Raw genomic sequence first — 15059 nt, 5'->3', positions numbered from 1 at the left:
AGGCTCCTCTGTCCATGGGATTTCCCAGGCAAGAGTACTGGAGTGGGGTGCCATTGCCTTCTCCAGCCAGACTAGCTAGAGGCTGGCAAACCTGGGTGCTGGAGAATTTTGCTATTAAAATTTTATTTTGAAAATCTCCCATAAAGATGTTGAATTTTATGAAATATATCTTCAGAATTAATGGGGACAATATTATGATTATTCCCTGTTGATTATTAAAAGGTATTTAATGTTAAATTCTTGTGTTTCTGGAATTGTAAAACAAAGGAAACAAACAAAAAATCTATTTCTGTTTGCAAACAAGGTGCATCTACCTCCTAAATAATATCTGTTGTTCTGTTCGCCAGTGTCCCAGAACTAATAGTCAGAAAATAAAACATGAAATGGTTTGGTCATAAAAAGCTCTTCTGTATGATAATTTGTAATAAGTTTAAATTTTTTAGTCATCTGGGAACATACTGAAATTAAAATGTTTTCTAAAAATAAAAGTCTCCCATAAAGCGTCTATGCCATACTTAAAGACTGAATGTGCACTGCCACTTAAAGAATCTATTTAATAATTAGTTAAATAGATTTAATTTTAATTAAATAGTCCGTGCCAGGGACTGTGATGGCCATGGAAAGAGATGCAGTCATGAGCTGAACACAGTCTCTGCCATCTCTCTATTCACTCATTTGTTTAGGAAATATTTCTTTAGTACCTACAGTTTTGAGGCTCTGAGTGCCCCTCAAAGCCATGATGAGGACCGACTCCCATCCAGCAGCAGTTACCTGAACTGGATCACAAGTACCTGGAAACTGACAGATAGCATAATAAGCATGAAATGGACATCAGGCAGGGGCGTTTGCAGGAAGCAGGCTTCTCAGCCCCACAATGGGACAGCTTTCCCAAGAGGAAAAACCTCATCATGTGAAGCTCTGTGGACACTTCATTGATAAAGCCCTTCACATGAGAGGAGGGCTAAATAGAGCAAAGAGGAAGCAGGAGGGAATTAACTCCAACACCTGCCGTATTTTATTTCATTGAATTTTCATTGCAGCCTTGTGAAGTAGGTGATATTATCACTATTTCCCAAATCAGGGAACTAAGTCTCAGAGAGAGGATGTAGTTCACCTAGTGCTACCTTATTATTGAGGGATGAAGGCAGGATCTGAACTCCAGTCAGACTTAGAACCTGAGGCTTTTCCCATCTCACCAAGAATCCCATCCAGGAAAAGCGTGGCAAAGGATTGTGTCCTGGCTTTGCCATGTGGTAACTGTTCAGGTCATGCAAGCAATTTGACTTGATTCAGTCTGTCGGCTAAGTATTTGTCCCTGCTTCTTTTCAGGGTTTTGTGAGGAACAAATGAAAGAATGAATGGTGAAAATGCTTAGGATCCATAAATATCTATGAAGATATGAGAAACTATGATGATTAAAATGCACCTGTCTTAGGGGGAGGGGTTGGGGGAGGCATGGAGTGGGTGGTTGGTGTCAGCAGATGTAAGCTGTTATAGGTTGAACGGATAAACAGCCAGGTCCTACTGTTTGGACAGAGAACTATATTCAATATCCTATGATAAACCATAATGGAAAAGAATATTAAAAAAGAATGTATATATATGTGTGTGTGTAACTGAATCACTTTGCTGTACAGCAGAAATTAATGCACAATTAGAATTGTCAATCAACTGTACTTAAATTTTGAAAATTAATAATAATAATAAAATGTATCTGTCTTAAACTCCATTCCATACTAGAGCAAATTATAGAAAAAGAAAGAAGCAGATCCTTGCCTAGTTCCCACAGCACAAGATCTTTTTAGGATTTAGTTCATGTTGCTAGTCAATGGGTTGTTTTGTTTTTATCTACCGTGTTGGTCACACGGTAAAACATTTTTCTGACAAGTGTTGGGTTCCTACTTTCAGGCTATATGTGTCTGGTTTCCTTTCCTCTTGAGGAAGAGTTGATGTGTTCTGAGCCTGATTCCTCTCCCGTGTTCCCCGTTTTAGGGAATGTAGCACATGCTTCCCATTAACCAAACTCAAAAACCTAGCTATCACCATGGTTATAGCTATAGAAAGAGGGTTACACCCTCTTTCTCTCCTGCCATCCCTCTGGTTGCCATCCTATAGACCTTATCTCCCCATCACCTCTCACCTGGTCTCCCTGCCCACACCCTTGGCCCCTTCTGACAATTCATTCTCCAAACCACAGCCAAGGATGTTCTTTTAAAATATCAATCAGCTTATGTCATTGCTCTGCTTAGTAGCATGCAGTGGCTTCCGGTTTTAGTTGGAATTAAGTGCTAACATCTTAGGCAGGCCTGACACATTTGTCTACACCTCCAACTTCATTGCATATCACCACACTCCTCTCTTACCACCCTCCAGCCACACCATTGCTCTCCATTTGCCTCAGGACATTTGCACTCACTGTTTCCTCTTCCTGGGGCTCTCTTCTTACACTACACAAGGCTGGCTCATTCCAAAAGTCATTTACATATCAGTTCCTCAGGAAGGTCATTCCTGACCCCCAATTTGGATCATGTTGTCAACCATTATAATCTCTGATCATGACCTGCTCTTCTTGGCATTTGTTACACATAAACATGTGTGGGCATGTTTGGGTGTGTTGTATTCAATGTCTGTATCTCCTTTTAGAATGTAAGCTTCACAATAGTAGGGCTCTCATCCGTTTGGTTCACCACCATCTACCAACACTCAGCACGGTGCCCAGAAAATAACAAGTACTCAGTAGACATTTGTCATGTTCCTAGAATGGTAGAAAATCAATAGTTCCTCAAGAGGTTCAGCCAAGAGCCCCATGACTTCTACATGCTCTATCCACCCTTCTGAGACCCAGTGATCTGTTTAACAAGACTGTCCCTTGTTGACTGGAAAAAAATTGCACAACCTAAAAGTTGATAGTTATTGTTAGGTAGTTAGAATAGGAAAAAGGATGGCTTTTTCCACCACCAGAATGGCGGTGGCTAAAAGACAAGGAAGGGAAAAGACCGAGAAAATAGAACAAAGGAAGGTCCGAAGACCGGAGTAGGACCTCAGGTAGAACAAACAGCTCTCCTGGCTAGCCCAATTTACATAGGGCAGGCCCAGGGGGAGGAAAAAAACATATAAAAAGAGGAGCCAAAGGGCCCGGGGTCTCTCTGAGTGTGCGCATGTACACACACTCTCTCTGTCTCTCTTTCTCTCTTTCTCTCTCTCTGTTTTCTCTTTGTGTCTTTTGGGTCAGCATACACTCATGTCTCGAGGATGTATTTTCCTTTTATTTTCTAAATAAAACTGAGCTATAACGCGGAGCTGTAACACTGTCCGAGAGCTGTGACGTGCCGAGGGCTTTAACGTCCGTCGCTTTAAATTTTTGTTGTGACGAGACAGAACCGAGGAAATTTACCCACTCCCCTAACAGTTGTGTTTTATTCAGCAGACTTTCTGAGGATTTCAAGCCTGGAACACAGCATCTCAGACATGCTGAGAAAACTTTCTAAGAGGCAAGGGCGGATGGGGGGAGCCAGGATATATGAGTTTTTGCAACAAGAGACCAGGTAGTTGGAACATCAAAGGAGTACTGTTAACAAAAGAAAATCAAACATCTCTCCTTAAGGAATTTGGCGCTTTCCTATGTAAGGGAAGATACGAGCATCTGGGCTCATTGAAATCATGCTTTGGATATGGAGCTCTGCTCTCTGGGGCAAGTATCATGTGTTTCCTCATCGGAGTTTCCTCAGGGTTCGTGGTCCAGGGTTGCTGCAGCCACTTGACTGCTAGATGGGCTTGGCAGTGGGCGGCTCCTTTGTCTCTATCTTTTTTTTTTTAAACTTTACATAATTGTATTAGTTTTTGCCAAATATCAAAATGAATCTGCCACAGGTATACATGTGTCTCCATCTTGAGTTCCCTCAGGGCTCACCGTCAGGGCAGCTGTAATCTCTTGGCTTGATGGCTCTAATGTCTTTTGCTTACTGATAGAGCAGCAATACTTTAGTTCTCACCCTTGTGTTGGTTTGTCCCAGGAGCGACTTGTGCTGTCCGTGCTTCCTCGTTTTGTTGTCCTGGAGATGATCAATGACATGACCAACGTGGAAGACGAGCACCTACAGCATCAGTTCCACCGGATCTACATCCATCGCTACGAGAACGTCAGGTGAGCAACAAGACCCCCACCTCGGTCTCTGCCCTGGCTGCTCTCACCTCACCGCCATGATTTCTGTCTGCCTAAATGTCAGCGCCTTTCTTCATGTGATTGATTAACTCATTAACTAGTGATTATTCATCAGAGAGTTTAACACTTCCAAATTGAGCCTCCAGAAGAATGTCAGAGAAATGCAGTTATATTTGCTAATCTACCTCTTGCCTGGCTCCCCTGCAGCAGGCTTGCCTGACTTTACATTTTGAGTAGGAAAGACAAGAGCTTTTTATACTTTTATGGGAAAAAATGATTCCAGAATATGATCTGGAGGCTTCAGGGGCGATTACACATGTCCCTTCTTTATATTTCTTATGCATGCTAAGTCACTTCCATCATGTAGATTCCTATCTATGCCCTGCCTTGTCTGGAACAAGCCCATTTACCTTGGCAGACAAGGGTCAAGTCATGAGGGGCTGTGAACGTCCCATTCAGGGCTCCCTTCTGAGCTGAGCTGTAGTCCTGGTTCCTCCTCATCAATGCTCATCACCACTGTTTCGAACTCTGGCGAATTTATGAGATACACTAAAGTATTAGAACCTCACATACACCAAGCAAGGCTCTGAGCATGTTCCCATAGGCTGTTTTATAACAACAAAAAATGGGTCTTTTGATTCCCCATTCAGATCAGCACACTGAGGCTTCATCAGGTCAAGGGGCTTCCCTAATGCACACAGCTCTTGCTGAGCAAGCTACAGAGATTTGGTTGTTTAGTCATTAAGTTGTGTCCGACTCTTTGCAACCCCATGGACTGTAGCCCACCAGGCTCCTCTGTTCATAGGATTCTCTAGGCAAGAATACTGGAGTGGGTAGCCGTTCTCTTCTCCAGGGGATCTTCCCCACCAAGGGATCGAACTTGGGTCTCCCACATTGCAGGTGGATTCTTTACCATCTATGCCACCAGGGAAGTCCCATAATGTCTTTAAAACAATACAAAAAAGGATTACAGCTTATTTTTGTTTTGCAAATATATTTTTGGCCACCCACTCATCCATCCATCCACCCAACCATCTATTATTGCTTTACCCATCCATCTATCCATCAGTGCCTCCTCTGTGCTAGACGATATAGTATGTAGTGAAAATCAGAGGGGCGGGGTTGAGGGCTCCTTAATGAGGCAGTGAAAAAGTGAAAGTGTTAGTAACTCAGTCGTGTCCGACTCTTTGCATGAGTCGGACTGTAGCCCATGAACTACATGAACCCCGGACTGTAGCCCACCAGGCTTCTCTGTCCATGAAATTCTCCAGGCAAGAATACTGGAATGCCCTCCCAAAGGAATGGTAGCCATTCCCTTCTCCAAGGATCTTCCCAACCCATAGATGGAAGCAGTATCTATTGTATCACAGGTGGATTTTTTACTGTCTGAGCCACCAGGGAAGCCCTTTAATGAGGCAGACCAGTTTAGAATTCCAGTTCTCACTCTTCCTTGTGTATGACTGTGGGCGATTTACATACCTGTATCTCAGGATCTTCCTCTGTAAACTGGGCATTTTAACAGCCACCTTATAGTGGTTTATACAGATTATGTCAGTGAAGATATATACAAAGCGAAGGATGGGTATGAGCGTATCGTAGAGCATTAAGCATATTGTAGATTGTTTCAGACATTTTCATGGTTGCAAGCGAAAAAAAATCCAACCCTGTTAAAGTCCACGAGCTGAAAAATTTGTAAAACAGCATCACTGTAAATGTGGAGAAGCATTTGTTGATTTTAAGGTCTTATTTTTTATAACTCAAAATAAGCAAAAAATAGTTTCTCTTTTCCTTGGTTCATACAAAGTTTACTTATGGACATATTTATGAAAATTTTGTATAGGATATTTAATATCTTAGTAATATTTTACAATTTAAAATTCTTAAACATTTATTAGTAATTGGTTTTCCGAGTCATAGTAATACATTTTTAAATAGCAAATGAATAAAAGATAAATCAAGTCAATTTTTATTCTCTGAATTGAAATAAATGAAAACTGATGCTTTTTTAAAAAAAATAAAGAATCCAACCCTGGCGTTTGTAAAAGAAATGTAGCGAAAGGCCACGTGGTGGCTCCCAGAGTCACTGCGGAAGGATGGAAAGGCAGGCTCAGGAAATGGGCCAGGGTGAAGTTGAAAGCACAGCCAAGATCACAGCAGGGCACCGGGCCAGTGAGGACACTGGCTGCTTCCACTGTTCCTGAAGAATCCATTCCCTGTGCTCCCAGCCCTGTCCCAGACTCCACCCCTGCACACAGCATTCCTCCTGCAGCCCCAGAGTCTGGATTTGGCTGCCTCTGACCGCCCCCCGACCCTGCCTCTTTGCATCTCAAGTTAAGCAAGCCTGAGGCACACGTATGTGTCCAATTGGCTGAGCCCTAGTCATTCCCCACAAGTAACGAGGAAGCAAACAATCTAACTTTTCAGCTTGTCCAGTAAAATTGTTTCTCCCTCCCAGCAAATATCATAGGGTGGGAATTTCCCAAGCATTGGGGGAAATCTATAGGTTGACCAGCTCTAAAAATCACTGGTGTACCCTCTTAGTTCCTTTTCTCCTAACCTCGGTAGAACGAAAGAACAACTTTTCCTTCTTACCAGCATCCCGGGGTGTTTTTCTGTTGTGCCAGGGTGCTTGTGTGAAAGTAAGTCTGGCAGAAAGCTTGATTCTACCACCACCCTTTAGAGGGTGTTTAAATATGGGTCATTGAGATTCTCAACCAAGAATTGAGATACACTGGTTTAGATGCTTGAGTTTGCAAAGAGCCCCTTGTTAAACAGCATCTCTAATAAAAGATACAATCCAGATCAAGGAACTGGTCCCACAGTCAATGGGAACCCATCAATACCAGTTGCAGAACAGGCTCAGGGCAGTACCAATAACTATAATCCAGTATGAGGTTCTATTATTAAAATAAGCAAAGGATGCTGCTGCTGCTAAGTCGCTCCAGTCGTGTCCGACTCTGCGACCCCATAGACGGCAGCTCACCAGGCTGCCCCGTCCTTGGGATTCTCCAGGCAAGAACACTGGAGTGGGTTGCCATTTCCTTCTCCAATGCATGAAAGTGAAAAGTGAAAGTGAAGTCGCTCAGTCGTGTCTGACTCCCAGCAACCCCATGGACTGCAGCCTTCCAGGCTCCTCCATCCGTGGGATTTTCCAGGCAAGAGCTAAGAGACCATAAAAAGAAGAAGGCCTGGAGTGGGGATGGAGGTGGGTAGAGAAACATTCCTAGATGAGATGATTCTTATTTACTTCTTTGAAGTTGAGTCAGCCAAATGAAAAAAAACAAGGAAAGGAATCCTGGACAGAGGAATCAGCACAAGTGAAGGCAGAACAATAAGATATAAATACGAAAAATACAAAACATATAATAAATATTTGATATATATGACATTAATTATGTATTGACATAGCATAATGATTTATGTATAAGCATGCATGCGTACGTGCTCAGTCACTTCAGTTGTGTCCGACTCTCTGTGACCCCATGGAGGGTAACTTGCCAGGCTTCTCTGTCCATGGGATTCTTCAGGCAAGAATACTGAAGTGGGTTGCCATGCCCTCCTTCAAGGGAACATCCCAACCCAGGGATCAAACCCATGTTTCTTGTATCTCCTGCATTGGCAGGCAAGTTCTTTAGCACTAGCACCACCTGGGAAGCCCATGTATAAGTATAATGATATGTAATTTAATGAAGTATAACTGTAATTAAATATGGCATATTATAAAATAGGTATATGACAAATTACAAAAGTGCCTGTCACCATGGAGGAAGAGGAGAGAAAGAAATTACCCTAAAAATATATAGAAGTAAATATTTATAAATAAAAATATAAAGAAGCCTACATGCCCATATCAACATACTTGGGAGCTTTAAGTTCAATAAGTAACACGTTTGGGGTTCCTTCTGCATTAATCAATTTCCAGGACTTCCCTTAGTGGAGGACAACTAAAGTTACTTCTGCTCTCTGCACCTCGCCCATTTATTTTCAGCCATCGAACTGAGCTTTTGTGCTCCAGATTCCTTTCCAGAACTTGAAGCCACACTAAATTGAGATTGAGTTTGCTGCCCTACATTCTCCAGCAGCCTAAGCTCGTGGTGAAAGAGCCGTTTCTAATGGGAGAAGAATGTGCAAAGATCCTGGCAGCTGGAGGCGCCCCTCCCTGCTGTTCATAGAGACATTGATGGTGAGATGCCCACGGCCCCGCAGGTCCTGGGAAGATGCTCTCAATGTGGGGCAGTGAAGCCTCTCCTGCCCACAACAAGGCTACTGAAAACTAAAATAGGACCGGAGATTCAAAAAGAAAAAAGCAGAGGAGGACAGCCTTACCCCGGCCCCAGAGCACACCCGGTGCAGGCAGGTGGCATTTTTGAAAGGTAGTTCTCATTCTGTCCCTCTCTTCCAGGCAACCCACCTGGATCATTCTTTCTTCTCGGTTGCTTTTATGTCGTTTTTATGTTGTGACCTTTCCCTAAAAATAGTCTGCTCTAAATGTCCAGCTCAGTTATATTTCATACAGCTCATTGCATCCTGTCCTGATAAGGAGTGGTAAGAGGAGCCATGCTTGGGGACATGAGTGTCCCAGGGTGGACTGCGGCGAGCAGCTCCGGGTTTGCATGCATCCCAGAGCACTTTCTATGAGGCACATCTCCGGCATCATTTCGTCTTTCTGCATCTCCGTTTCCCTAATTCAAAAGCCTAGCTGCTTGAAATGGACAAAACATTTGGACTGTCAAGTCAATCTCAGCTATAAACATCTGAGACTTCACCAGCTTTGTTCTGGAGCCCCACCTGGCTACTTGGCTTTTTATGGCAAACCATTTGGGCTTCCAGTCCCATCTGTCCAGTTCTATTTCTCTTTCCTTACTCCCCATATATTTAAGACTCTTCTTGTGCTAGTTAGGGTAATGCTCTAACAAATAACCTCTCATTTTCAGTGATATAAATTCAATATAATTTGTCCACACAGTTTCCTCCTGGCTTATATACCCTGGTCAGTGGGTGATTCAGGGATAAAGGCCCCTACATTTCATATGGGTGTCAACGTTCTCACCACTCTGTTCTTGGAGAGAAAAGGCATACCTGCTTTTTTAACACTCGGCCCAGAAATGGCATGTATCAGTCTGCTCAGATTCCATTGATGGGACCTGATTACATGGCCCCACCCTGATACAAGAGGGCCAGAGCCCTGCTAGTGGCCTTTGCTAGTGACCGGGAGGTGTGGATTTGGTGGACTGTTAGCTTTTCTGCCCAAGCTCCCTAGCTGCCTTCCTCTTGCCCCCGACCCCATAGCATGTACATTTGCACGTATGTTCACATAACTCAGTCCACTCAATTTCTTGATTGGCTGCTTCTTCCCAACCAGGCTTGTCAAAGTGGGCAATCATCACTTTGAAGCTGAATCCAGCCTCTGTACTCAGACACTGAATTAATTCTTGGAAACAGAATTTTGGGTGAAGTACAAAAGATGGCTTTATTGCTTTGTCAAGCCATGGGCCACAGTGGGCTACTGCCCTCAAAACAGTGTGTGCTGACCTGGAGGGGGCAGTGAGGAGTCTTATAGCTCAAATAGGGTGTGATCAGCTGATGGATCCACTGGTGGGGAGGTAAGTGGGCGTGAACATCATCAACCTTCTGGTTTCAACCAATCTGGGGTCTCCGTGCTTGTGGGCAGCAAACTGTTAACTTCTACATGGAGGGGGCTTCAGTATAGGGAAACAGCTCAAAGATATTGTTGTGTGTATCCCCTGAAGGGGAACCAGGACCCTGCCCTAAGGCTGCTCTATTGTTTCTTAACTGCTCCTCCCTGGTCTTTGAATCCCATCCCTTCCCTAATTAGTAATTGTTTGAGCCTGCCTTTTGGAACTCAGGGAAAGTCACAGAGGCTGAATGGACCCTATTTTTTGTAATCAAGAAATGGGGGGCACAGCAAGGCTTTTGTGCCCAGGAGCCCCAAAGGGAGCTGCTTGGTTTCAGCATAAACAAAATGCAATTGAGTGGAGCTAGAAAACTTGGCTTTGAAGGTCTGTTTGAGTGGCCCTCTCTCCAAGTCCCAAAAATTTTCACAAGGAGTTACATACCCTGCAAGGAGATCCAACCAGTCCATTCTGAAGGAGATCAGCCCTGGGATTTCTTTGGAAGGAATGATGCTAAAGCTGAAACTCCAGTACTTTGGCCACCTCATGCGAAGAGTTGACTCATTGGAAAAGACTCTGATGCTGGGAGGGATTGGGGGCAGGAGGAGAAGGGGACAACAGAGGATGAGATGGCTGGATGGCATCACTGACTCGATGGACGTGAGTCTGGGTGAACTCCGGGAGTTGGTGATGGACAGGGAGGCCTGGCATGCTGCGATTCATGGGGTCGCAAAGAGTCGGACATGACTGAGTGACTGAACTGAACACTGTTATTTATAAGTGATATAAATGATATTTATAAGTGGAGTAACCTTGAAGAGTAGCTTGCATGATCTCTGCTTTATTATCAAGAAAAATGGAAGCTCCAAGAGGTTAAATAACCTTCCCAAAAACACAGGTTAGGAAGAAAAGTCTACACACGGCTCATGTTCCTAATGAGTCTAGCGAATTCTGCTAAGCATCCTTGAGGACAGTATTTGCAGGGTGACTAATTTTTTTCAGCCAAATGAACAACTTATGTAAGCAAATTAGATCTGACAATTAATATGGCCTCTTCAGTATATTCACCTTGGAAGGTTACAAGCCTGTATTTAAAGTCAAAAGATTTGATCTTGAGCCCAGCACCTGGGGGTAGCAGAATGAACAATAAAGTGAGAACCAGGGCATTGGTTACTTCTTATCTTTTATTCAACAAACTTATTGCATAACTAAGCATGCACAAAAATCACCTGGGGCTCTTGTTAAATTTTTGTTTGATTCTGACACAGAGGGTCTGGGGTGGGGTCTGAGATTCTGCATTTCTAAGCAGGTTCCAGGGGATGCCAGTGGTGGCTATGACCACTCTGAGGAAGGAAAATTTAATTCTGAAGATTTCTGTTGTTTCGGTTCAGGGAATATTTCATGAGGCCCACCACGTGCTAAGGTTTGGGATTCAGAAGTAACGCTCTTCCTGTTCTTTACCTATGGATGGAGCACACCCAGCACGCATGATTAGGAGATAGTGCCCTGACAGAGGAGACCACAGGCTAGGCAAAGAGCGAGAGTGTGGTGACCAGCTATGCTGGGGGAAATATCCATCAAAGGTGACTTAGCATATGAATGGGGTCTTGAAGGACAATTAGGATTTTATTTTATTTTTCCAAAGATTGTTTTTTAAGGTGGACCATTTTGAAAAGGGTTTTATTTATTGGTTTATGGCTGCACTGGGTCTTCACTGCTGCTCAGGCTTTTCTCTAGTTGCAGCGAGCAGGGGTTACTCTCTAGTTGGGGTGCCTGGGCTTCTCATTGTGGTGGCTTCTCTTGTTGCAGAGCTCAGGCTCTAGGGCTCTCGGGTTTCAGTAGTTGTGGCGCATGAGCTCAATAGTTGTTGCTCGCAGGCTCTAGAGCACAGGCTCAGTAGTTGCAGTGCCTGGGCTTAGTTGCTCTGCAGCATGTGGGATCTTCCTGGATCAGGGATCAGACCCATGTGTCCTCCACTGGCAGGTGGATTCTTTACCACTGAGCCACCAGGGAAGTCCAGGATTCTATTTTATTAATTTTTTTATTGGAGTTTGGTTGCTTTACAATGTCATGTTATTTTCTGCTGTACAGCAGAGCAAATCATCTGTACATATACATTTGAAGGGAAGTGAAGTCGCTCAGTCGTGCCCGACTCTTTGCGACCCCAGGGATAGTAGCCTGCAGCAAGCTCCTCCGTCCATGGGATTTTCAAGGCAAGAAGTACTGGAGTGGGTTGCCATTTCCTTCTCCAGGGAATCTTCCCAACTCAGGGGTTGAACTCAGGTCTCTTAGATTGTAGACAGACGCTTTACCGTCTGAGACACCAGGGAAGTCCATATATACGTTTAGCCCCTCTTTTTTGGATTTCCTTCTAGGTCACCACAGAGTGTTGAATAAAGTTCCCTGTACTATACATAGGTTCTCATGGGTTATCTATTTTGTATCATATGAGCTTCCCTCACAGCTGAGTTGGTAAAGAATCCACCTGCAATGCAGGAGACCCTGGTTTGATTCCTGGGTCAGAAGGATCTTCTGGAGAAGGGGTAGGCTACCCACTCCAGTATCCTTGGGCTTCCCTGGTGGCTCAGTTGGTAAAGAATCTGCCTGCAATGCAGGAGACCTGAGTTTGATCCCTGGGTTGGGAAGATCCATTGGAAAAGAGAAAGGCTACCCACTCCAGTATTCTGGCCTGGAGAATTCCATGGACTGTATAGTCCATGGGGTCGCAAAGAGTCAGACGCGATTGAGTGACTTTCACTTTCATCAATAGTTTATATATGTCAATCCCAATCTCCCATTTCATCCCACTCCCATTTCCCCCCTTGGTGTCCATGCGTTTGTTCTCTATGACTATGTCTCTATTTCTGCTTTGCAGATAGGTTCATTGGTACCCTTTACTAGATCTCATATACATGCATTAATACAGGATATTATTTTTTCTCTTTCTGCCTTACTTCACTCTGTATGACAGTCTCTAGGTCCGTCCATGTCTCTGCAAATGGCACAGCTTCATCCCTCTTTATGGCTGAGTTATACTCCGTTGTTATATGTGCCACATCCTCTTTATCCACTCCTCTGTTGATGGACAGTTAGGTTGTTTCCAGGTCTTGGCTGTCGTAGACAGTGCTACAGTGAACACGGGGGTGCAGACAAGTAGGATTTTAGTAGTTAGGAAAAGGAAAGAAAGCTATGCTAGGGAGCAGGCACACCCTGTGCAGACACGGGTGCATAAAGCAACGTGTGTTCAGAAGACCACACACAAAAATGATGCTGTGGAAACACAGCTTGTCTGAAACCTTTATGCCCTTTGCTCTTAAAGATTCTATTTCTTCTTTCAGTAGGCTCCTTGTTCCATAAGGGCTGTGATTGTACTTTCTGCTCTCCATTGATCTCCAGGATCTGACACATAGTAGGCATTTAATTTATTAGCTGTTAAATGAATGAATGAACTATTCCTTCCATAGACAGATATTAGTAGTTTGGGTCAAATAGGTCCATAAAGTGAGCAGTTCTACTAGACGGTCTCTGGACCCTTCCACTTCCCATGTGTGTGAGGATGATGGCTTATTTCAAAGGTAGCGTACTATAGTTGTAAAGAGTATAGACTCCCTGGCTGTCTAGTGGTTAAGAGTCTGTGCTTCTAATGCAGGGGACGTGGGTTTGATCCCTGATTGGGGACCCACATGATACGTAGCACGGCCAAAAGATTTTTTAAAAAGAGTAAAGTTTCCAGAGCTAGGCTGTCTGGTTCAAACCCCAGGTTTTCATGTGTGTTGCCAAGTTACTCAGGCTTCAGCTTCCTTATCTGTAAAATGGAGATGATCATCCTAGATCCTCCCTCATAGGTTGTTATGAGGAATGAATGAGTTCCTACATGTAGAACTCCTAGAACAGTATCAAGTCCACAGTCTATACTCTGAGTATTGCTGCTACTGTTGTTTCAGGCTTTTACCCACAGTTAGGAATTCTTTTAACTTCGGGTGATAAATAATCCAGTTAATAGTCAGATTTTCTTCTATCTCGTTGCTTGTCTCTCTCTCCTCCATTCAACCATTCAGTTATAGGGCACTTTTGTACAATAATGATGCCAAGAGCTGACACATTTATGGGGCACTAACTGTGCCAGGCACTGTGCCACACACTCGCTACCTGCCAGTGAAGTAGGTGCTGAAATGATCTCCAGTAGACAAAGGCTTGGAGAAGTTCATAGTATTCATAAGTGGTTGAGCTGGGATTTGAACCCCAGTCTGTCTAGACACAAATCCTATGCGTGTAACCAGATGCTATACCACCAGAAAACTGTAGAGGACCGTAGCAGTGTGGTGACTCTTGCAGAGGAAGCCTCACACAGGAACAACCTAAAGGTATCATTCCCATGCTTAAAACCCTTCACTGGCTTTCTGTCATGGTCAGGAAAAAGTCTGTATTCATCAACCTGGCTCATCCAGCCCTTCTTTATTATCCCTCTGTTCTCTCCTCTGAGCTTGTCTCTCTCTCTCCCTTCCTCCCTCCTTCTCTCTCTCCCTTCCTCCCTCCTTCTCTCTCTCCCTTCCTCCCTCCTTCTCTCTCTCTTTCTCTCCCCTCTCCCTCTCCTCTTCCCACCTTCCTTGCTCAATACTACCCTTTGACAAGCTGTCTTTGAATTCTTGCAGAACCCTGGTACGTTTGCTCGTTCTCCAACCAGACCCTAGTATGTGCTGATCTCTTGCTAAGAGCACCCATTCTTTTATTCACTTTACCATCAAGTTCTCTAGAGCAGCAGTCCCCAGCCTTTTTGGCACCAAGGACCAGTTTCCTGGAAGACAGTTTTTCCACAGACGAGGGCATGCACAGGGGATGGTTTTGAATGATTCAAGTGCATTCCATTTGTTGCGCACTTTATTTCTATTATTACTACATCGGCTCCACCGCACATCACCAGGCCTCAGATCCCAGAGGTTGGGAACCCCGCCCTCGGTCATTCAAGACTCCCCCTGGACTTCGCTTCACTAGGAAACTCCTGATCCTCCAGTGGCTGGTCAAGCCCCTCCATGAGTCTTTCCATTACAGCAGTCATTGCCTGTGATGTTTTTCTTTTTCTCTTTGACTGCCCAACTCCATTCCCCATCCTCTGAGGATCTTGAGGACAGGTACTGGGCATTCTTTATCATTTAATACAATTTTCTAGCACAGTGTGTAGTGGGTCACATAAATTTTGCTTAAATAATTAAGGCATTAATTAATTAATTAAAGCAATAGCTTTTAAATTGACATCTAAAGGCGAC

At 44.0% G+C, this 15059-nt stretch overlaps 1 protein-coding gene across 3 annotated transcripts in view; it reads left to right on the top strand.

Moving 5' to 3' along the window:
- Positions 1–15059, top strand: part of ADCY8 (adenylate cyclase 8) — a 230417-nt gene that overhangs the window by 71440 nt on the left and 143918 nt on the right. For all 3 annotated transcript variants that reach the window (XM_025265512.2, XM_025265515.2, XM_025265513.2), the window contains exon 3: positions 4014–4144. In XM_025265512.2, coding sequence (XP_025121297.1) covers positions 4014–4144 — 131 coding nt within the window. The remainder of the gene's footprint in view (positions 1–4013; positions 4145–15059) is intronic.

Source organism: Bubalus bubalis, chromosome 15 (assembly GCF_019923935.1).
Source record: "Bubalus bubalis isolate 160015118507 breed Murrah chromosome 15, NDDB_SH_1, whole genome shotgun sequence".
Lineage (NCBI taxonomy): Eukaryota > Metazoa > Chordata > Mammalia > Artiodactyla > Bovidae > Bubalus > Bubalus bubalis.
Note: the sequence above shows the minus strand (reverse complement) of the source record. Positions and strands in the feature narration are given on the sequence as shown.